General features: G+C 37.5%; 1 protein-coding gene across 2 annotated transcripts; it reads left to right on the forward strand.

The window, feature by feature from the left end:
• Positions 1-753: 753 nt before the first annotated feature.
• On the forward strand, positions 754-25,704 carry LOC128231030 (cilia- and flagella-associated protein 251-like). 2 transcript variants are annotated; one of them, XM_052943455.1, is made up of 8 exons: positions 765-892; positions 7,086-7,658; positions 17,937-18,046; positions 19,041-19,107; positions 19,643-19,748; positions 23,594-23,630; positions 24,205-24,280; positions 24,459-25,704. In XM_052943455.1, exons 2-8 carry the CDS (start codon positions 7,105-7,107, stop codon positions 24,502-24,504), a joined length of 996 nt encoding a protein of 331 aa, XP_052799415.1. In that variant the 5' UTR covers positions 765-892; positions 7,086-7,104; the 3' UTR covers positions 24,505-25,704. The 2 variants fall into 2 exon arrangements, with proteins under 2 accessions (XP_052799422.1, XP_052799415.1); XM_052943462.1 differs by lacking the exon at positions 7,086-7,658 and having other exon boundaries at positions 754-892.
• Positions 25,705-25,789: the final 85 nt, after the last annotated feature.

Below are 25,789 nucleotides of genomic sequence, written 5' to 3' on the forward strand. Positions count from 1 at the left end.
TTAACTAATCAACTAATGATTGAAGGGAATATATAAAACAAAAATGGGAAGTCGCGTCAAGTGGTTAAACCTCCAGTGAACCTCTGTATTCACTAGCCGTTTCAAACTGGATACCACAACATTTATTCATAACGATATTGTACGTATAAGGTGTCGTCACGCAACGAAATGCGTCCGGGTCGTTGAATCCCTTGAAGAAGTTCTTCAAACAATGTTTCTCCCCATTTAGGTAGATATCTTGATATGGTTTTCTGGTGTTATAACAACAGATTAATTGTTTATATTTTGTGGAAAAACAAAGTGTTAAAGCTATATATTTTTTCTCTACAAATTCATAATAAAGTGGTGAACAGGAGTAATTTTACATATAACAAAGAAGGACACAATAAGTCTCTTGTTTCTTTGGAGTAGAGCACAATGCTGAACGTATTATGCACGATTTATTCCAGCAATGTTTATGAAGTTTGATATTTTATTGATATTATATTTCTTGTGCCTTGTAGCGTGGTGTGTCCTGTCTGGTGCAGTAAGTTTGCCCCCTGTGCTTTGTAGTGTGGTGTGTCCTGTCTGGTGCAGTACGTCCTCTCCTTGTGTCTTGTAGCGTGGTGTGTCCTGTATTGTGTAGTAAGTTTGCTTCTTGTGCCTTGTAGCGTGTTGTGGCATGTCTAGTGCAATTAGATTGCTCACTGTGCCTTTAAGACTGCCGTGCTATTCAATATAGTTTCTATTGTATCATATTTCATGTCGCTGGATTTGGATGGTTATCATTTATCAACCTTTACAAAATACTTCCGGGTTTGAAATAATCTACGTATTGAGAAAAAAAGCTTGTTTCGGGTAGTTGGATTATAAATAAGAGTTCTAAACACAGGTGTGGAAATAGAAATACAATGTAAGTTATTTATGAAAACTAACAGCATTTTCAAACCCTATCTAAACATATCACCATAAATTTCAGGGTTTCGTGACATGTACGATTTGAAAATATAAAATACCACCCTTTGTTTAACTCATGCTTACTTCACAATCATTCTCAGACGATAGCCGTGATGAGATTAAGTTGAAACTTTACAGTGAGTTATAGTCTCCTCAACTGGTTACCACTAGAGGGTAAAGGGGGCGCAAATGTTCTTCGTTTGTCCATACCTTAGAAAAATGAATTCAATATACCGAAATTCACGAAGTCAAACCTTGCGTGTGAGAGAACGGCTAAATTCCCTTTCAAATCTCTCCACATTTGCACAATATATTTTCCTGGGAGGGGGGAGGCGTTCGTCCAAAGTTGCGCCCCAGATAAACGTTCTCTCAACTGCATGGATCAAGATAATATGTTAACAATCACCCCGAATACAACTCACACCTATAGCCCCTGCAGCAAACGCGTCTAGCAGCGAAACGACGACGCAATGGCTGCTCGCCCTTTTGTAATAAATGTAAGTTGAATATTTGGTATGGGTCGTCAAAATTGATGTCAGTATTAAATAACCGATATGAATTTACTGATACTGCAAAAGGTGCACATTTCAATGTTGACATTCATTGTACGTCAAATAATTAAACATAATTATAGAGAATACGAAGTATTTCATATATGTGATTTTAGTTCACTTAGTTTAGTTTACTATTTCAATATCATTCATTGTGGTCAGATTTCCTTATCAATGAAGTTTGTGTCGCAGTCATATTTTTTTGTGAAGCCCAGATGTGGTGAGCTTGAAAAAGTTGCATAATGACGTTTTACTATGTTTATTTGCGACCGTATGTCCGTATCTACGCCAGCTCTAACGTCATATTTTGATATGTTCAGGCCGAAACTAGGCCATGCACATTTTTTTCAAAACTAAATAAAACATAGCATTCATGTTCATTATGAAATGTGTCCTGTCTGGTGCAGTAAGTTTGCTCCTTGTGCCTTGTAGCGTGGTGTGTCCTGTCTGGTGCAGTAAGTTTGCTCCCTGTGCGTTGTAGCGTGGTGTGTCCTGTCTGGTGCAGTACGTTTGCTCCCTGTGCCTTATAGCGTGGTGTGTCCTCTCTGTTTCAGTAAGTTTGCTCCTTGTGCCTTGTAGCGTTGTTTGTCCTGTCTGGTGCAGTAAGTTTGCTCCTTTGTGCCTTGTAGCGAGGTGTGTCCTGTCTGGTGCAGTAAGTTTGATCCCTGTGCGTTGTAACGTGGTGTGTCCTGTCTGGTGCAGTAAGTTTGCTCATTGTGCCTTGTAGCGTGGTGTGTCCTGTCTGGTACAGTAAGATTGCTCCTTGTGCCTTGTTGCGTGGTGTGTCCTGTCTGGTGAAGTAAGTTTGCTACTTGTACCTTGTAGCGTGGTGTGTCCTGTCTGGTGCAGTAAGTTTGCTCCTTGTGCCTTGTAGCGATGTGTGTTCTGTCTTGTACAGTAAATTTGCTCCCTGTGCGTTGTAGCGTGGTGTGTCCTGTCTGGAACAGTAAATTTGCTCCTTGTGCCTTGTAGCGTGGTTTGTCCCGTTTGGTGCAGTAAGTTTGCTCCTTGTGCCTTGTAGCGTTGTGTGTCCTGTCTGGTGCAGTAAGTTTGCTTCTTGTGCCTTGTAGCTTTGTGTGTCCTGTCTGGTACTGTAAATTTGCTCCTTATGCCTTGAAGCGTTGTGTGTCCTGTCTGGTACAGTAAATTTGCTCCTTGTGCCTTGTACCTTGGTGTGTCCTGTCTGGTGAATTTAGATTGCTTCTTCTGCCTTGAAGAGTGGTGTGTCCTGTCTCGTTAAGTTAGTTTGATTCTTGTGCTTTGTAGCGTTGTGTGTCCTGTCTGGTACAGAATGTTTTCTTCTTGTGCCTTGTAGCGTGGTGTGGCCTGACTGGCACAGTAAGTGTGTTCCTTGTGCCTTGTAGCGTGGGGAGTCCTGTCTAGTACAGTAAGTGTGCTCCTTGTACCTTGTAGCGTGGTGTGTCCTGTCTGGTACAGTATGTTTGCTTCTTGTGCCTTGTAGAGTGGTGTGTCCTGTCTGGTACAGTAAGTTTGCTCCTTGTGCCTTGTAGCGTTGTGTGTCCTGTCTGGTGTAGTAAGTTTGCTCCTTGTGCCTTGTAGCGTTGTGTGTCCTGATTGGTACAGTAAGTGTGTTTCTTGTGCCTTGTAGCGTGGTGAGTCCTGTCTAGTACAGTAAGTGTGCTTCTTGTATCTTGTAGCGTTGTGTGGCCCGTCTGGTACAGTAAGTTTGCTCCCTGTGTCTTGTAGCGTTGTGTGGCCCGTCTGGTACAGTAAGTTTGCTCCCTGTGTCTTGTAGCGTTGTGTGGCCCGTCTGGTACAGTAAGTTTTCTCCTTGTGCCCTGTAGCGTGGTATGTCCTGTCTGGTACAGTAAGTTTGCTCCTTGTGCCTTGTAGCGTGGTGTGTCCTGTCTGGTGAATTAAGTTTGCTCCTTTGTGCCTTGTAGCGAGGTGTGTCCTGTCTAGTGCAGTAAGTTTGATCCCTGTGCGTTGTAACGTGGTGTGTCCTGTCTGGTGCAGTAAGTTTGCTCATTGTGCCTTGTAGCGTGGTGTGTCCTGTCTGGTACAGTAAGTTTGCTCCTTGTGCCTTGTAGCGTGGTGTGTCCTGTCTGGTGAAGTAAGTTTGCTACTTGTGCCTTGTAGCGTTGTGTGTCCTGTCTGGTGCAGTAAGTTTGCTCCTTGTGCCTTGTAGCGTGGTGTGTCCTGTCTGGTGCAGTAAGTTTGCTCCCTGTGCGTTGTAGCGTGGTTTGTCCTGTCTGGTGCAGTAAGTTTGCTCCTTGTGCCTTGTAGCGTTGTGTGTCCTGTCTGGTGCAGTATGTTTGCTTCTTGTGCCTTGTAGCTTTGTGTGTCCTGTCCGGTACAGTAAATTTGCTCCTTGTGCCTTGTACCTTGGTGTGTCCTGTCTGGTGAATTTAGTTTGCTTCTTCTGCCTTGAAGAGTGGTGTGTCCTGTCTGGTTAAGTTAGTTTGATTCTTGTGTCTTGTAGCGTTGTGTGTCCTGTCTGGTACAGTATGTTTGCTTCTTGTGCCTTGTAGCGTGGTGTGGCCTGTTTGGTGGAGTTAGTTTGCTCCTTGTGCCTTGTAGCGTTGTGTGTCCTGACTGGTACAGTAAGTGTGTTCCTTGTGCCTTGTAGCGTGGTGAGTCCTGTCTAGTACAGTAAGTTTGCTCCTTGTACCTTGTAGCGTGGTGTGTCATGTCTGGTACAGTATGTTTGCTTCTTGTGCCTTGTAGCGTGGTGTGTCCTGTCTGGTACAGTAAGTTTGCTCCTTGTGCCTTGTAGCGTTGTGTGTCCTGTCTGGTGCAGTAAGTTTGCTCCTTGTGCCTTGTAGCGTTGTGTGTCCTGACTGGTACAGTAAGTGTGTTCCATGTGCCTTGTAGCGTGGTGAGTCCTGTCTAGTACAGTAAGGGTGCTCCTTGTACCTTGTAGCGTTGTGTGGCCCGTCTGGTACAGTAAGTTTGCTCCCTGTGTCTTGTAGCGTTGTGTGGCCCGTCTGGTACAGTAAGTTTGCTCCCTGTGTCTTGTAGCGTTGTGTGGCCCGTCTGGTACAGTAAGTTTTCTCCTTGTGCCCTGTAGCGTGGTATGTCCTGTCTGGTACAGTAAGTTTGCTCCTTCTGCCTTGTAGAGTTGTGTGTCCTGTCTGGTACATTAAATATGGTGTTCGTAACTTGTAGCGTTGTGTGTCCTGTCTGGTGCAGTAAGTTTGGTGTTTGTGCCTTGTAGCGTTGTGTGTCCAGTCTGGTACAGTAGGTTTGGTGTTTTTGCCTTGTAGCGTTGTGTGTCCTGTCTGGTACAGTAAGTTTGCTCCTTGTGCCTTGTAGCGTTGTGTGTCCTGTCTGGTACAGTAAGTTTGGTTTTTGTGCCTTGTAGCGTTGTGAGTCCTGTCTGGTACAGTAAGTTTGGTGTTCGTGCCTTGTAGCGTTGTGTGTCCTGTCTGGTACAGTAAGTTTGGTGTTTGTGCCTTGTAGCGTTGTGTGTCCTGTCTGGTATAGTAAGTTTGCTCCTTGTGTCTTGCGGAGTGGTGTGTCCTGTCTGATGAATTTAGTGTGCTTCTTCTGCCTTGTAGTGTGGTGTGTCCTGTCTGGTGAAGTTAGTTTGTTTCTTGTGCCTTGGATAGTGGTGAATCATGTCTGGTGAAGTGTGTCTACTCCTTGTGTCTTGTATCGCGATGTGTCCTGTCGGGTGAAGTAAGTGTGCTCCTTGTGCCTTTTAGCGTGGTGTGTCCTGTCTGGTGCAGTAAGTTTGCTCCTTGTGTCTTGTAGCGTGGTTTGTCATGTCTGATGGAGTCAGTCAACTCATTGGGACTTGTTGCGTGGTGTGTCCAGTCTGGTGCAGGAAGTTTGCTCCCTCTGTTTTGAAGCGTGGTGTGTCCTGTCTGATACACTCAGTCAACTCATTTGGCCTTTTAGTGTGTTGTGGCCTGTCTGGTGCAGTAAGTTTGCTCCCTCTGTCTTGTAACGTGGTTCTGCCTGTCTGGTGGAGTAAGTTTGTTTCCTCTGCCTTGTAGCGTAGTGTGTCTTGTCTGCTGCAGTAAGTTTGTTCCTTGTGTCTAATAGCCATATTGTGTTTCATGTCTTGTACAGTAAGTTTGCTCATTGTGCCTTTAAACAAGTCTGCTGTGCTCTTTCATGTAGTTTCCTTTCCATCTTATTTCATTTCGCTTTATTTGGACGTTTAAGGTTATCATTTATCAACCTTCAAATCATTCTTCCGGGTTTAAAAATAATTCAAGCATTGAGAGAAAATAATCTTCCGGGTAAATCAATGATAAATAAGAGTTCTGAACACAGATGTGAAATTAAAATAAAGTAAGTTATTTGGAAATAACTAACACCATTTTCAAACTATATCGAAAAATATCAACATAAGTTATAAGGGTTTGTTAACATGTACAATTTGACGTCATACCTCAGGCTTACTTCACCAACAATCTCAAGTAATACCTTTACAGTGAGTGATTGTGATTGTGTCCGCCATTGAATACCTCAATCAGGCTTATATCGAGGACGCCTGAATCCCCCTTTAACCCTCATCTCCGCAATATATTTTTCATTTCGAGAGGAGACGGCGCTCGCTCAAAGTTTTGCCCCAAAAAACTGTGTCTTTTAAACCGCATGGAACATGATATTTTTAATATAGTTAAAATCACATCGAATATAACTCGAACCCACCGGGGAAAACGTCTTGCAGTGAAACGACGACGGAAATACCTTTTGGAAAAACTGAAACCTGAATATGTAAATATACGTTGTTCAGGTTGAAACTTGGCCATGGTCAATTTTTCAGAAATTTATAAAAAAAAAATAAACATGACATTCATGTTCATCACGATGTCAGCCAAAGGTTAGGGTCACAACTCAATGGTAATTGGTCAAATTTTCTTGCATTTCGTTTTTTCCGGGCTGTAACTATGATCATGCATAAGGAATGTTAAATTACCGTGGAAAAAGTGTTAACTTTGGTAAAGGAGCGTGTTGCACACAAGAACAATATCAGTAGGTTAAAGGTAAAGGTCTAACTCAAGGGTGATTTGTAAAACAAAACTTGCAGTTTGTTTCGTCTGGCCTGTAACAAGATCACGTATGGAGGATTTAAATCGACATGGTAAACATGTCTTGCATTGTACGTTAGAAGAGGGCGAAATGATGTAATAACGTAAGCAATTGCCCTCACTTCAACGGCGCATTTAGTTGAAAATGTAAGTAGTTAATCAACAGATAAACAGCAGGAAAGGTTAAAAGAACTCGCTCCCAATTCATATATTGGCAACATTTTTTCAGAAAAGAATGAGTTATTTTACCTACTTTTATGTTCAAACTATTGTAAATCCGAGCCTAAAATGATTCAATTTTCAAATGAATTACTAATGCTTTTCTGATGAGATGAGATTGAACAATAGTTAGTTGTCCGAATGCATCAATACAACCTCGCGGTCTCAGAGCTAACCAAAGGACCAACTATTTAAGCTCCGGTAGCAGGGGCTGCACTACAGAAGTAATCTTGTGGATAAGAAAAAACCGAAATAGATAAAAATATAAATCTGTACAATCTGAAAGCATCAGCATCATCATTAAAGTAAACATATTAATATGACATTGTTATATAATCGATTTCCTTGACTTATAAACGTGTTTATCCCACAGCGACGGAAGACATTCCGAAATGCATGAATTAACAGAATTAAAGAACGGTTCCATCTTGGTCATCCCATCCTGCGTGTACCGTTTGTTAGCTCATAATGAAAAACCAACAGAAACTCTTACGGCTTGTGATCCATCTGCAAACGTGACGGTGTTTGGGCACGTGCGGGGGACAGCGAAAAAAACACAGTTTATTTCCACTTCAGCCAGTCTGAAAGCTTGCCAATTGTTCTTAAAAAAGGCAATAGCAAAGAAAAATCGAAAGTACATTATCGTTGAAATTAACCTGGAAATGCTACGCAAAATGAGAAAAGACCTAAATATCATTGATCTTACAGACAATGCTGCTTTGAATAAGCATATTCCAGCTAATCCCAACAGTCCTAAAAGAGGATTTATGTACAATGCAAGAAAATGGGCAACGGATACTAAAGAGATATTATTACATGTGTGCAAAATTCCGTCTAAGTGTATGAAGGTAGTGTGTGTTACACACGATTCACATAGTATGAATACTGTGTATGACCGGGTCGAATCGGATGATGAAAGCGACTCTGAAAATTGCAGCTCTGCAAGGTACTGTGGCGACTATGAGCCATGTTATGATTTTTTTTAAAGAGGATAATTGTAGCGACTATGATTGTTTTAAAGAGGATAATTGTGACGACTATGACCAAGACCATGATCCTTTTACCGATGATAACTGTGACGTCTATGACCTAGACCATGATCCTTTTAACGAGTATAATTGTGACGACTATGACCAAGACCATGATCCTTTTAACGAGGATAATTGTGACGACTATGACCAAGACCATGATCCTTTTAACGATGATAACTGTGACGACAATGACCATAATTAAACGATGACAACTGTGACGACTATGACCTAGACCATGATCCTTTTAACGAGGATAACTATGACGAATATGACCAAGACCTTGACCCTTTTAACGATGATAACTGTGGTGACTATGACCAAGACCATGACCCTTTTAACGATGATAACTGTAACGACTATGACCAAGCCCATGACCCTTTTAACGATGATAACTGTGACGATTATGACCAAGACCATGACCCTTTTTACGAGGATAACCGTGAAGACTATGACCAAGACCATGACCCTTTTTACGAGGATAACTGTGACGACTATGACCAAGACCATGACCCTTTTATTGATGACAAATGTGACGACTATGACCTAGTCCATGACCCTTTTAACGATGACAAATGTGACGACTATGACCAAGACCATGACCCTTTTAACGATGATAATTGTGCTGACTATGACCTAGATCATGACCCTTTTAACGATGACAAATGTGACGACTATGACCAAGTCCATGACACTTTTAACGATGATAACTGTGGTGACTATGACCTAGTCCATGACCCTTTTAACGATGATAACTGTGACGACTATGACCTAGTCCATGACCCTTTTAACGATGATAACTGTGGTGCCTATGACCTAGTCCATGACCCTTTTTACTATGATAACTGTGACGACAATGACCAAAATTTAACGATGACAACTGTGACGACTACGACCTAGACCATGATCCATTTTACGAGGATAACCGTGAAGACTATGACCAAGACCATGACCCTTTTTACGAGGATAACTGTGACGACTATGACCAAGACCATGACCCTTTTATTGATGATAACTGTGGGGACTATGACCTAGATCATGACCCTTTTAACGATGACAAATGTGACGACTATGACCTAGTCCATGACCCTTTTAACGATGACAACTGTGACGACTACGACCTAGACCATGACCCTTTTAACGAGGATAACTGTGACGTATATGACCAAGACCATGACCCTTTAAACGAGGATAATTGTGACGACTATGACCAAGACCATGATCCTTTTAACGAGGATAATTGTGACGACTATGGCCAAGACCATGATCCATTTAACGATGATAACTGTGACCTCTTTGACCTAGACCATGACCCTTTTAACGAGGATAACTGTGACGACTATGACCAAGACCATGACCCTTTTAACGATGATAACTGTGGTGACTATGACCAAGACCATGACCCTTTTAACAATGATAACTGTGGTGACTATGGGCAAGACCATGACGCTTTTAACGATGATAACTGTTACGACTATGACCAAGACCATGACCCTTTTAACGATGATAACTGTGACGACTAGGACCTAGACCATGACCCTTTTAAGGATGATAACTGTGGTGACTATGACCAAGACCATGACCCTTTTTACGAGGATAACTGTGGTGACTATGACCAAGACCATGACCCTTTTAACGATGATAACTGTGGTGACTATGACCTAGATCATGACCATTTAAACGATAACAAATGTGACGACCATGACCTAGTCCATGACCCTTTCAACGATGATAACTGTTGTGACTATGACCTAGTCCATGACCCATTTTACGAGGATAACTGTGACGACTATGACCAAGACCATGACCCTTTTAACGAGGATAACTGTGACGACTATGACCAAGACCATGACCCTTTTAACGATGATAACTGTGGTGACTATGACCTAGATCATGACCCTTTTAACGATGATAAATGTGACGAATATGACCTAGTCAATGACCCTTTTAACGATGATACCTGTGACGACTATGACCAAAACCATGACCCTTTTAACGATGACAACTGTGGTGACTATGACCTAGATCATAACCCTTTTAACGATGACAAATGTGACGACTATGACCTAGTCCATGACCCTTTTAACGATGACAAATGTGACGACTATGACCAAGACCATGACCCTTTTAACGATGATAATTGTGCTGACTATGACCTAGATCATGACCCTTTTAACGATGACAAATGTGACGACTATGACCAAGTCCATGACACTTTTAACGATGATAACTGTGGTGACTATGACCTAGTCCATGACCCTTTTAACGATGATAACTGTGACGACTATGACCTAGTCCATGACCCTTTTAACGATGATAACTGTGGTGCCTATGACCTAGTCCATGACCCTTTTTACTATGATAACTGTGACGACAATGACCAAAATTTAACGATGACAACTGTGACGACTACGACCTAGACCATGACCCTTTTAACGAGGATAACTGTGACGTATATGACCAAGACCATGACCCTTTTAACGAGGATAATTGTGACGACTATGACCAAGACCATGATCCTTTTAACGAGGATAATTGTGACGACTATGGCCAAGACGATGATCCTTTTAACGATGATAACTGTGACGTCTATGACCTAGACCATGATCCTTTTAACGAGGTTAATTGTGACGACTATGACCTAGATCATGATCCTTTTAACGCAGATAATTGTGACGACTTTGCCCAAGACCATGACCCTTTTAACGATGACAACTGTGACGACTATGACCTAGTCCATGACCCATTTAACGATGATAACTGTGACGTCTATGACCTAGACCATGACCCTTTTAACGAGGTTAATTGTGACGACTATGACCTAGACCATGATCCTTTTAACAAGGATAAATGAGAGGACTATGACCAAGACCATGACCCTTTTAACGCTGACAACTGTAACGACTATGACCTAGTCCATGACCCTTTTAACGATGATAACTGTGACGACTATGACCTAGTCCATGACCCTTTTAACGATGATAACTGTGGTGACTATGACCAAGACCATGACCCTTTTAACGATGATAACTGTGGTGACTATGACCTAGATCATAATCCTTTTAACGATGATAACTGTGACGACTATGGCCAAGACCATGACCCTTTTAACGATGATAACTGTGACGACTATGACCAAGACCATGACCCTTTTAACGAGGATAACTGTGACGACTATGACCAAGACCATGACCCTTTTAACGATGATAACTGATAACTTTGACGACTATGACCAAAATTTAACGATGACAACTGTGACGACTACGACCTAGACCATGACCCTTTTAACGAGGATAACTGTGACGTATATGACCTAGACAATGATCCTTTAAACGAGGATAATTGTGACGACTATGACCAAGACCATGACCCTTTTAACGATGACAACTGTGACGACTATGACCAAGACCATGACCCTTTTAACGATGATAACTGTGACGACTATGACCAAGACCATGACCCTTTTTACGAGTAGAATTGTGACGACTATGAGCAAGACAATGATTATTTTTAACGACGATGTATTTGGCGACTCTGGCCATAACCGTGTCACTTATAATGAGTATAATTGTGACGACTATTATCAATACCATGATGATTTTAATGAGAATAACTTTGATTAATATGAACTGGATAACAAGTCCTTTAACGACGATGACTGTAGCGACTATGCGCCAGAATATGATTCCTATAACGAGAATAACTGTAACACCTTTATATTGTATTATCTAATGACTATAATAAATTAATTACTCAGTGAGAGTATACGATGTGATAGATTGAGTCAGAAATTCTTCGTCGAAAGGCAATATTTTGCTTCGATATGGGGCTTTAAACAAAGATAAAATAAAACTGCTTTTTCTTCACCATATTAAATGAAACATAGCGCGGTCTAAGCCGCTTACAGAGCCCCGCTTGCAGTGTTTTACCAGAGTTTGATTAAGGGTTTAGTTTATTAATACACTTCAAAAAACCATTTCAAAACAGCCGCCTGATGGAGCACTGTCAAAACATTATTTTTGAATCAATATATATATGCAAAAAGCTACAGAAACATGCTCAGTAGCAAAAAACATAAACCCGGTTTAGTGGCAATGGGCAAACGCCAAAGACATAGAACACAAATTCACAAACAAGAAACATAGAACAGCAGTTTAACGAAGTGTTTGAGAAAACTTATCACATAATAAAACTCCTGTAATAAAGCGAAGGCGGGACTCTTTAAGCGGCATGGACTGCCCTTTGTTTTATTTAAATTGGCGAAGAAAAAGAAAGCTATCTTTGGTTTAAGTCTATATTCGAAGCAAAATGATTCCTTCCACTGTAGCATTGACGTAATTTATCACGTGGTATACACACACCGTTACTTATGCATAGACTGTATATGTAAATATCTATACCATCTAAAAAAAGCAACATATTTGTTTGTAAATAAGAAGATGAGCTGGTGACTTAATTTGGAATATGAATGAAGTCATATTTCAAATAAAAATAGTAGTTCCAAAAATGATTGAATATCATCAATGCATAATGTTATGGCTTTTTTACATTTTTTAATAAAGCTATATAACTAGTAACAGAATACAATGTCGCACACACTGCATATTTATAATATGTTATTGTACACAGTTAAGATCTGTATATTAATATTGAATTTAGTATTTATTATATACATAGTATAATCTATTTATAGTAAATTAAATGTGTTTTACCTCATGTGATCTAAGTAAACATTCTTACAACTGACCAGTTAATATGTTCGTCATCTTTAATACATGTGTTTTTATAATTAATTTTCAGCTACATTTAAGTCCAACAAAAGTTTGTCTTATTATTTTCCGTCTACAAAGATACGTGTATTGGTTTGATAAGAAAATATATTATATTTATCAGAATCTTCACAAATGGATCCCACCATAAAACTCTGAAACACAATGTAAAAGGTTCAATTCCAGTAGATAAAACATATTTCACACAGTTCAATAAGGTATGAACAACATTACAATTTAAAAATAAATTCACCAAAATTTCCTTAGCTGATTAACAAAATAGACATAACCTGTCATTCACGATGTTCAATTTAAATGATAGTCAGCTTGTAGCTAAAATCCTATGTATAATTCTTGTTTGGAACCACTGGATATAAGTTTCCCTAGTTATCTTAAATACCAATCTATAAATGTTTTTTTTTCCAGTCAGCATCCTGGAATAAATTGATCCAATTAGCTTGACAATTTGGAATCTCATATTTGTTTAAAAGTACATTATAAACCGTTTTTCTTCAATTGCTTTCCAGTAAAAAAAATCTTAACACGACATAATTGGGTATTGAGTTATATGAGTTTTATTTTAAGTAACTTTAATCTTTTAAGTTGGCCCTAACAATTCTTACAATTCTTATTAAACTTTTATTAAAAAAGAAAATTGATAAAAGTCGCTGTATAATTTTATATGGCTATCTTCTTCACAAACACATCTGTTTTATAAGCAATGTTATATAACGTATTCCTCTATTACAAAGTCTTTTGTCAAAGAAAATTTTATTACCAATATTCATATGATGATTATATATATATATATATTGTACATCAAGTATCAAGTACATCTTCAACTGTATTAGTAAATAACTTATCAACATAACCACAAAATACTCTTTATTTATCAATTCAAAATGTATTTTTTTAATTTCTTAAGCAAACATTCAGCAGACAGTTATCCTGAATTTAGTACTTTACATACATCAATCAAGAAGGTTACCAATATATAACATTTTGCTTCCCTTTTAACAAATTTTCTAATCCAACGTAGTTTCAACTATTACAATATGCTATAACATCTATAATTTTTAGACACCCATCTATATATAGTCCTTCACTAACACTAAATATTTAGTTTTATGGGGTCCTTCCACCAAAAAATCATAAAAAAGATTGATATTATAAAACACACATACATGTACTAGGGATTGGTAATGACATAAAACGGGTGTGTTAAAGGGGAAGTTACAATGACTTAACAAAAGCGATCTTACAAACTGGAGTTCACTTTCTTCTTTTTCCTATAACTACATGTCTTCACGTTTTCAATATTGCATGTAAGTTATATACAAGGAATAGTCAAGGCCAACAAGCATACTATGGTGCATCGAACCGCATCCATGAAATACTCAAAATAGTTGTAGTATTCTGCTTAACAACATAAGCAAAAGCATTAAAGTTGAAGAATTTCAAGTTGAAGATTTCATTAGGGGTGGTACATTAATGAACATGCCAGAATCAGGGTGCTTGTGCACTGTACTCTTTGTCATTGCCACCTATACAAGTTTTATTGCAATACCATAAGTTGTCTTAAAGAAATGCTCTGGTCAAGAAAAAGCGGCAAAGGGCAAAAATTATGTAATTAGCTGAAATATAGCTATTGTTATTGTACACTGCACTTCCTCTCGTTGTGCTTTACCATTGAATGATGTTTAATGAAATTCCAAACAGTAGTTTTCTAGTTATGCCCCGGCAGGGGGGGGGGATGGGGGTGGGCACGTCACCATGCTGGAATGACAACTTGAAGGGAAAATAAGTTTCCTCTTTATATTGGGGATTCATCATGAAGGGCTGATGTGAAATAACAATTTAACAATTAAAAACAATTTTCGAAGTACTTTAATAAACATTATCATTTCGTCTGAATGTTGCAAACATAAATAGTAACAATATATATAACAGGAAATCTATATGAAAACAATACTCCTTAAAGGCCATTATTAGTTAAACTGAATTAATGCAAGTGTAAGATTTATGAAGTTCTCGCGAAAACATCTTATCACATGACTTACTCGACCAATCGTTTTGTGCGCACTGTGTAGTGTTCTAAAAATAAAACAACTCGGGGGCAATCGTAATGAAATTTTACTAATGTCACCTTCAACACATTAACAAATAAAGTTAGGTGAACTTTTTCTTCCGATATCGATTAAATTAAAGAAAACAGCTTACCTCATGGTTTATCAATGCAGTAAACATAACAAAACAAAATAATTATTCACATCATTACCGGTCCAAACATTTTACATTTCCGGCACATTATTACAGGTAACCAATCGGAAAACGTAAACGAATCGGGAACAGTTATTAAACTTATTTGTCGTTCTTCCGAAATAATGTTTTGAGGATAAATTAAAGACAATATATTCAACCATAAATACCATTTTTTAACACCCATGCAATCGCCATCTTTTTGCATTTTTTTAATCATAATAGAATAACAATAAAACCCAACTGTCAATCAAATTAAAAACCGCTCCCACCAATGTTTGGACATATGTTAGGCTGTGATTGCCAAAAACCATTTGACTACACATGTATTGCCTTTTTCACAAAACTTGTGAAGACAGTTTACCAAAACTAATTGATTAGCGATAATGGTTTTTAAATGTGTGTAGTATTTACATTTGTTACGTTGTTACGTTATGTGTGCTGTCTGGTGTAGTAAGATTCTATCGTGTGTCTTGTATATTGGAGTGTGTTGTCTGGTGCAGTAAGATTGCTCCGTGTGCCTTGTAAAGTGGTGTGTGCTGTCTGCTGCAGTAAGTTTGCATCTTGTGTCTTGCATATCGTAGTGTGTTGTCTGATGCAGTAACATTTGCTCCTTGTGTCTTGTATCTTGATGTGTCATGTATAGTGCAGTAAGTTTGTTCATTGTGTTTTTTTATATTGGAGTGTGTTGTCTGCTGCAGTACATTTGCTCCCTGTGTCTTGTAGCGTGGTGTGTCCCTTCTGATGCAGTAAGTTTTCTCCCAGTTTCTTGTAGCGTGATGTGTCCTGTCTGGTGCAGTAAATTTGCTCCCTGTGTATTGTAGCGTGGTGTGTCCTGTCTGCTGTAGTAATGTTGCTCCTTGTGTCCTGTAGCGTGTTGTGTCCTGTCTGGTGCAGTAAGTTTGCTCATTGTGCCTTGTAGCGGGGTGTGTGCTGTCGGTTTGAGTAAGTTTGCTCATTGTGCCTTGTAGCGGGGTGTGTGCTGTTTGGTGCAGTACGTTTGCTCCTTGTGCCTTGTAGTGGGGTGTGTGCTGTCGGTTTGAGTAAGGTTGCTCATTGTGCCTTGTAGCGGGGTGTGTCCTGTCTGGTGAAGTAAGTTTGCTCCTTGTGCCTTGTAGCGGGGTGTGTGCTGTTTGGTGCAGTAAGTTTGCTCATTGTGCCTTGTAGCGGGGTGTGTGCTGTCTGGTGCAGTAAGTTTGCTCATTGTGCCTTGTAGCGGGGTGTGTGCTGTCGGTTTGAGTAAGTTTGGTCATTGTGCCTTGTAGCGGGGTGTGTGCTGTCTGGTGCAGTAAGTTTGGTCATTGTGCCTTGTAGCGGGGTGTGTGCTGTCTGGTGCAGTAAGTTTGCTCATTGTGCCTTGTAGCGGGGTGTGTGCTGTCGGTTTGAGTGAGTCTGCTCCTTGTACCTTGTAGCGTGGAGTTTGCTGTCTGGTGCAGTAAGTTTGCTAATTGTGTCTTGTAGCCCGGTGTGTGCTGTCTGATGCAGTCAGTTTGCTCATTATCACTTGTAGCGTGGAGTTTGATGTCTAGTGCAGTGAGTTTGCGTCCTGTGCCTTGTTGCGTGGAGTTTGCTGTTGGTTACAGTAGGTTTGTGTCCTGTGCCTTGTAGCGTGGAGTTTGCTGTCGGGTACAGTAAGTGTGCTCAACTTGCCTTGTAGCGTGGTGTTTGCTGTCGGGTGCAGTAAGTATGCTCATTGTGCCTTGTAGCGTGGTGTTTGCTGTCGGGTGCAGTAAGTATGCTCATTGTGCCTTTTAGCGAGGTGTTTGCTGTCGGGTGCAGTACGTTTGTTCATTGTGCGTGGCTTTTATCGTTTTGTTTGCTGTCTGGTGCAGTCATTTTGTTTTGTTTCATTGTGCCTTGTAGTGTGGACTTTGTTGTCAGGTGCAGTAACCCTTCCAAATTGTTCGTGTTTTATATATCTGAATTACTTTTTAACTGTCAAAAATAACAGCTACAAACGTCAAGTATTTGTTAAATGCTTGCAGAGAACTAGTATAACTACACTCCTTGAAGTTATATAACTCAGTTTTAATAAGTCACATAAATACCAAATATTCACAATTTGATTACTTATGATATAACTTGTTTTGCTGTTCATGATAACTTAAAAGGTTTGGATGGAAAAGCATGAAGCTTGAAGCATCAACAGAAGATAATATTATCCTGCGTGTAGTGCAACAATCATAATTCTGTTACCAATTGTTTCCCAATTCCCCCCCCCCCTTGATATAATATAAATAAGCATACGTAAATAAAGTAAATGCTAATTGAAAACATGGCTACTTCTGCACTTTTCAAAAACAATATTACAATGTTTTGTAGTTTTCAAATTGTCTCCCTGGACAAATAAGTATATTCGATGCAACGTTTCCAGGAAGAAAAGAGAAGTCAGATTTTTTTTAATATCACCTTTTGTACCAAAATAGAAAATCCTTAATCTGTGTTAATTAGGTTTTCCCCCAAGAGATTAAGTATGTTATAAGCAAACTTGGTTTGCATAAAATGTTTCACAAATTAATTCAAACGTATAGTAGATATACAGTTGTGCACAGTGCAAGAGCTGTCATTCTTTGAATCATCCCATTAAACATACCTGTAAAATAGCGAAAATTATCTCCCTTGATCAATCTTGACATCTTTATGGTTAGTTTTTTTTGTAATTGACTCATTAAAAATGTCTATGAATAGCATGTTTTCGCATATTGACACATCTAACCCTACCCACTTCACTTTCAACAGGTCTATAGTTCCATCCTCTGTCAAGTATGTTTTAATCATACTAAAATCCTGATGTAACTATACTAGTTCTCTGCAAGCATTTATTCCGTAAATTTACATTTGTTTCGCTAAGACGCGGAATGTTCACTGTCAAGTTTCTTAATCAAGCAACTATAGTACAGTTTAAGATACCGTATGAATTTATTAGTTTGGCGAACTTCTTAGTATTCGTATGTAGAATCATGTAAAGGATTTTACATAGCTAAGCAAAGATAAAGAAAGAGTTATTTAATCAAAACGTTTTTTGCAAGTATGACATTATAATTGTGTAGTACTTTTGTAATTATGAAAGATTTACATTTTAAAGTTTTACATGTTTAAGATAAGAACATGGTGCCATAAACAAAATCAGATATCATCGATGCAACTTATTTGTTTGTTCCATTTCAGGAAAAGAGTTTTAAAAAAGGGAGACAAAAACATGAAAAAGGGAAAAAAAGAACAGGAAGAAGAAGATGATGGTGATGAAAAAGATAGTGATGAGAGCGACGGAACTTCTGGTGAGACTTTTGAACCACCTTTTGATAGTTTGAAAAGAACCAGATCTCAGAAAGTACGTTTAGATAATTTTATGTTTTTTTTTTTGCATAACGTATTCCAAAAAAGGTGTTAAAACTTTCTGGATAAAGGTCCTTCTGGTGCATTTTTACCATAAGTGTGACGAATTGGCAAACATTTAGTATTTTAAAGCCCACGCCCAATTACATGACAATATGACTAGTAGGAGTTGTAGATGAAATTGAATAAGATAGATTAAAAACTTGTTAATGATGAAAAAAAAGTCAATGAAGTTATCTTTTGAAAAGTTCTAGATCCAAAAGAAAACAAATGTAAAATAAATCGTAGAATAATAATTAGTATAACATGCAAGGTTTTATGAGCTGGTTTGGGGGAAACACTTAGGTCCAGTAAGTAAATGTGACAACGGCTAAAAGTTTTAGAGGCAGCTAGGTGAGCCCGCTTGAATTCAATATGTTATGATGATTTGATGTGACCCGAGATTTGTTTACTTATACTTTATGAAATAGAAACAACAAACAATTTGGTGAATTTACATTTTTAAATCAATTGTCTTATAGTTGGGCACTACCTTATTAAAATATTTGTGTTACAAGTTAGCGAACAGCGAATCTATTGCCTGGTATGCCAAAGGAATCAATATCATTAAACAAGTACAGGGCAAAGCTTTATTATAATTAAAATTTGAAGCCTTAGACCTCGATTTCTCGGTTAACCAAAAAAAGACAATTTTATATATCAATAAACGATGAAAAGAAAATATGAAAAGATGATTTGGCGTATGCATGTATATGTGAGGTTAAATGTGAAGTGTCGTATATTTATTAATCCGAAGATTTTTATACCGATCACAATTAAATTGTATAATTAGGATAAACAATATGACGGAAAATACTGTAATATGTCTTTGTGCATTGGGTTTTATTCTCTTATCATTGAATGTATTTGTTATATACTTAAAATCTGATGAAAAAGACACTGATGACGAAGAAGAAGAGGAAGAGAGCGAAAGGGAAACTAAACCGAAAAGGGTGACACAGAGGTAATATTAAAAATGTTGTTTAATATAGACAATTTCGCAATCGTGCTATAAGAAATGTGTAGTCCTGTTTTAGTTACCCAACACACTTCACTATTAACATGCCTTCAACGCCTCCCTCTCTTAAATTTGTTTTTTAACCATAAGCATTATCAAATCCTAACATAAATGTAAGTATTCAGTTTTCTAAAGGAATTAGTTCATTTAGGTATACAGTTATTTGTTTCGCTATGATCGCTATGATGCAGAGTGTTCACTTTCAATTTATTTAATCAAGTACCTACAATGCAGTATAAGACACCGTATTAGTTTTGTTCTTAGTATGAAAAACCTTTTAAGCCTACCTTTGTGAAATCATGAGGTTTAGCAAAGAGTTATGATGCTGCACCCTGTTCCGAACATTTTATGTCCAGTTCATAATGTTCAAGTTCTTCATATTATGATACAATGTGCCCTTTTTATTCTAACAACCTGTCCCATTTCTGCAACACCTTTTCCTTTTAAAACCTGGCTAAAATCCAAATGTTAATGAATGCAGAAGCCCGAATGATGCTGGCCGAGCAGCAGACCGTACAAGGGGCATTAATAAAAGTACACGATCATGCAAGTCGGAGCAGACAAGAGAAAAGCACGAGAAGACAAAGGCAAGTTCAGTTAAAGCTAGGCGATAAGAATTTACCCATCGTAAATATGTATATCATTTAGTCAAGTTTTCATCAAACATGATAAACTTTACTACTTGAACGGAGCAAATGAATTGAATGATATTTTAAACGGATCAATTGTTTTATAGAACGCTTTAAAACCAATCAAAATAGTGAGTTTAATTCATATGAAAACTATTTCATAAACATAATTAATTTGATGTCGATTGTACCAAATGTTCAAAATAATAACACATCATTTTTGATAAATAATCTGATATTTTGCGATATTCGCGAGACTCCCGCCGGGGAAAGATCGAATTAGAGAAATAGAAGTAATGCTTTTACATAACAAGTATCAATGTTGAAACATAATTGGAACCAATATATGGTATACAGTATATGTGATTATAGTTCATGAACCTTCTTTGATATCTTATAAGGCTTAAAAAGTCATAACATGTCAAAAAACATATATATGTTCAATTGTCTATACAGTCAAATTTGCTTTTTAAGTTTTCTTCGGTTTATAATCTGGCTTGTTCCTTGGCCTTTCTCTAAAGTTGTAGTATTATAACGTCACAGAGTTGAGGTCCTATTGTGACCATGTTTATATTTTCACAAAGAAATGCTTCCAGAAATTTCCAAGGGGAACAATAAATTTAAAAGGTCGTTTTAAAATCCGTCAAGAAGCAATGCGAACTTTTGCCGACCGAACCGCACTATCATTGCTTATATTCCACTGCACAATCCTCCCCAGTCTCCAATTTCCACGAGGAATATCGTCTTTTAAAATCACCGGTCAACGTTGAATAAATGTCGTCCTCAATATACACAAGCGGACTCGAATTTATCACGGATTCGATTTCCTTTACGACTGTGCTGAATTGACACTGTGATAACAATTAACGTCCAACTCCTTTTCGAAACGATCTTTTCACAAGCCCATTCAAACGATCGTAAAACCCACCCATCCAAGTAGCAAGTTCTTCAATAAACTTCCATATGATTCCTGCGCTTCAAAAGTAATCTTGAATATCCTCACTTGTGAGAATTCGCTTCCATACACATTTAACAGAAACACTTGCTGTTTAAAAAGTAAGCGCATTATCACTTACAATTTTTTAAGGGGTTCCTCTTTGATCGATAAATCGGCGAATGCACATTATGAAAGATCTTAAACTATCTCCAAGTGAACTGCATGAGTCACGGTTCATGTAAATAAACATACCCAGTACTTTTTCACTTGATCGCATCACTTCACATATACTTGGTCTAAATAATCAACGCATATTCGTGAAACGGGTGTTATGAATATGAGGCATTTGAGGCATCTTGAAGGGCCCTCCTTCCGAACGACGGCACACAACTCACAAATGCAGCACATTTCGTACTGTAGCAATTCCTTGTGGAATCCAAAATTTATGAGTTCAATTCAATTTGTGGATAACACCATTGTGATTTTTAATGTATATTCTCGATAACTAAACGTGTTAATGTGGTTCCTTTCGGCAACAATATGGGACATTTGGCACCAGCACTCAATTTAGAATAATCCCCACGTCCGCCTAATCGCAAAATACCACTTTTAACGTCGATGAACAATCCCATTTGTTTCTGAAAGTTATTTGAACACTTGTTTGAAATCACGTCAAAAACGTCTTGGTGATTATTTCTCTGAACATTTAAAATCCACATTGTTTCGGCAGTTCTGACCTTTTCATTAGAATGGAACAGGACGGATCGTTTTCTCTTTAAAGCATTCACAAAAACCAAAATCCAACTTGTTAATCTGATGATTTTTAATGCTGACGAATATTTCTGAAAATCTATGCCGAATATGGTAGAGCGTGCATTGTTGGTAACTCTATCTCTTTCCCTTGACACTAACTGAGGTGCTTTAAGTGTGTACTCTGTACTGTCAACTTTTGAGTTTTCACCGTTTCTTTTGTTTTCCCTAGTTAGCCACTTTTGACAATCCTTATTAAGCAAGTGTGGACCATGCCACTACAAGTTACTTTGTTTGCTAGCTTTTGTTCTTGAACAACATCTAGCAATATTCGCTGGATTTTCATGTGCTGACACAAGATTGAATTTGATATCACAACTTCGTTTTATTTCTTGAATTCGATAATGCACGAACGCAGGTAGTTTTTTTGTCCGATGTTATCCACTGAAATATCCACGATGAGTCACTCCATAGTTATTACTCCGAAATTGATCAATTACGATTTCACAAATTGTAGACATCAAACATAACTGCTGATAGTAGTTCTTATTTTGGTATGTTACAGATTTGATCGGGGATAATCACGTTTTCGAAAAAATCAACTGCGCTGCTGAAGGTCTGTTCGACTGATGGAGATATACATTTTGTCACATAAGATAATGACGACGCGTCTCGAAATGCAATTAATTTTTTATTGTTTGCCTCTCAAAATCACTTGAGACAACAAACCCATTGGGTCGTACACTGAAGCTACTTCATGTTATAATAACTACGTGTAATTATAATGTATAATAATAATTAACGTGATAACGATTGAAACAAAAAGCTTAAAATTTTAAACATCATCTTAAGTTTGATAAATAATCTGTTATTTCGCGATGTTCGCGACAGACGATTTGCATTACAGTCAATTAATTATTCACCAGCGTGTTTTTTCACTAAAACATTAATTAATTCACAGTCAGGAAAATATTTGACACTTTAATCCTGCATCGATTCATTCAAGCCTCTGACCCAAACGGTTATATGTTATCCTCATAATGGGTTCTTTATCATGACGATGCTCCTCGCTGAGATTTTTGAACGGATGAAGCGCTGAAGTGACCGAGATCGCAAACTCCAAGGGATATCACATTGTAATGTTTTAGGATTCCATTTGCGCATTTCAACCTTTCAACGGTTTGGGTGTGCTTTAACATTAACAGTTAAAGTATTTATGGACATCATTTATAAACGTGCATTAAATTAGATGTCGCTCTCTATATCTTAAAATTGAATATTAACGGCATATGTGCATTATTTGTTTTTACTCGTTGCAAGGTTTATTGAATACAGTTTTTCAGAGCTTTGATTACATTTCATATGTACTACATATGCTGTTTTACCTCTGGATTTTACTCTGACCTTGCATATCGTTGTGAGCGAGTGTGAGGTTTTATTGCGATTAAGCGTAATGTTTTATTTATGAACAATTTGAATGAAGTAGTGATCTGACATATTTAATTTTAAAAGGAAACTTAACGCTGTAAAATTGTGCTGTACAATTAATACGAGTATTTCTCGAATTACATTAACCGTGTGTACTTAAAATTGTGTTAATGTAATAATTGTTTACATGCAATATCAACTTATTGGGCTTTTATACTGTGCAAAAGATATGTTCAGTCAATAACATGCCCAACTAAAGTATCCCGTCTGTTGCACACCTATGCATGTGTTCATTGTGTATTATTATCCTTAAGGTAGAAAATAAATTATTTATGTTTGGCGTGTAATGGAATAAAACAGAAAACTTAAACATCTTTTCTAGCAGTTTCCATGTGTTCAATATTTTATTGCAGAAAAAATAAATAATACATTTTTTTACAATTCAAACAACCTCTAACCCATTCACAAAAGAACGCACGTTATAATTACAGTCTAGGCTGCTCTTTATATACGATTTACGTTTCTGGTAATGCAGACAAATTCGGATCTAAATGGACGATTTATATTTCAGGAAATGCAGGCAAACTCGGCTCTCGATAGACATTCATTGAAACAAACTCTTAATGCATGATATACTTTTCTGACAATTTAGATGTATTCGGTTCCTAATTGACGATTTATTTTTCAGGCAAAACAGGCTGCTAATGGAGGCCGGATCACAAAAGGTAACAAAACCAAAAGTTTGTACCTATATATCAATTTCTGTAGTGATAGTGGATACTGAATAAATTTAGGACAGGCACTGTATGATGTATTATTTTACATGACACGCGATTTGTTTATTCAGTCTTTAAGAAATTGTAACATCATTCATTCGTTGAATTGACTTTCTTTATTGGTGTATTGGTAATTTTAATAAAATAGGTTTCTTATAATTTTATACTCACTTATTGAATGCTTATCTTAAAATTTAGCGAACAGCGAATCTATGCCTGGTATACCTAAGGAAACAGCTTTTAAAGCAAGAAAATTCCTTTTTGTTCAGTTAACCAAAATATAGAAAAATGTTTATACATTGTATTATAAATGAAGGATAAACAAGATGATTTGGCGTATGCATCCCTGTGTAAATTTAAATCAAAAATAAAAGTAGGTTGTGAATCGCAAGATATTTCATACGCATAATTACTGATAATGTGTATAATTAGGATAAATTATATGACAGAGATGACTGTTGCATGTCCTTGTGTATTGGTTTTATTAAGATATCATTAAATGTGTGTGTAATATAATTAAAAGCTAACAAAAAAAGTACTGATGGCGAAGAAGAAGAAGAGGAGGAGGAAAGCGAAAACGAAAAACATGTGGAACAAAGGTAATGTAAGAGTTGTCGTTTTATGTAGTCGTATTTGCAATATTGACATTATAAATGTGAAGTAATTCTGAGTCGCATATTATATGTTTACATGTACTAAATATGAACATGATGACACAAACAAAATTATATATCATTCGTGCAAAGTAACGTATTGCATTTGATTCGTCATATATAGGAAAGCAGATCCTAAAAGGAAAAAAAACAGCACCTATGACTTCTAGAAAAATAAAAAAAGAACAGGAAGAGGAAAGTGATGGAGATGAAGAAGCTAGTGTTGAAAACGATGGAACTACTGGTAAGACTTTTGAACTTCCTTAACAATGGTAGGATATAAAACAGAACGTGTGTTTAATTAATTGTATGTTGTTATTTTTGTATAACGTATTCACAAATAGGTATTAAACATTCTTGCTGAAGGTCCTTCTGGTGCGCGTTTACACCAGAAACGTGTTACGTTGTAAAATAGATTAAAAACTCGGTAATTATAAAAAAAAGTAAGTCGATGAGATTATCTTTAGAAAAGTACTGTATCCGAAATAATAAAATGGCAACATTTAGTCGTAGTATAAAGTAAGAAGAACTCATTTAATATATCAAGCTAGTTTAACACCCCTTTAAATCATAATAAACAATAACTTGGTCATTATCAAATCGGACTCGTTTTTTCTGGTCGGTCAAGGTAGGTTAATGCAACATTTCGGTAGTTTGGCTCTAGCCACTAGCCTGTCTCATTGGATGTTGAAATGGTAGAGATCAACGTTGCTGAGAAGTCTTTTTGGTCTTGGTGAAAAATACCTGTTTTCACATCTTCTACGGTTATCAGAAGGTAGCCTAGCGTAAATGATAATGCTTTGCCAGGTTTCGTTTACATTGGGAGAATATTTATTAGGTGGAATTGTAAAGTTTGAAGGCGAGTTGTTCACATCACTGGAGTCAAAATGATCATCCAATTATTATGTAAGCTACTTACCATGCTCTTCGTGGATTGGAGCGGGTGTTGTTGACAAAAAGTGGTGAAATAGTTCTTCGACTGTAGCACAGAATTTTTCAAGGGATATAGAACATAAGACAGCGTAACGAAATGTTACACGTCCAAAGGTTGTGCGTCTATGCTTCAGTAGAGGTAGTTGATGGTGACCATATACAAGCTGGCTACATTAGCTACAGTGCCAAGGGATGTATTGAGTGGCAAGTACTGGTAAGGTTGTGTGAGCTAGCTACGGGCAGACACTTAGATCCAGTGAGTATATGTGACAGCGGGTAGAATTTGTAGAGGCAGTTAGGTGAGTTGGCTTGGATCTATTATGTTGTGATGATTCGAGGTGAACCGAGATTTTTTTATTTAAACTACAGGAAATAGAAACAACAATCAATTTGGTGGTTTTACATATTAATTGGTTTATTGATGATTTTTTTTTTAATCGATTGTCTAATATTTGGGCACCACTTTATTGAATGATATTGTTAACGTTTACAAACAACAATTATATGGTCAGGTATGCTAAA

Source organism: Mya arenaria, chromosome 1 (genome assembly GCF_026914265.1).
Source record: "Mya arenaria isolate MELC-2E11 chromosome 1, ASM2691426v1".
Taxonomy (NCBI): domain Eukaryota; kingdom Metazoa; phylum Mollusca; class Bivalvia; order Myida; family Myidae; genus Mya; species Mya arenaria.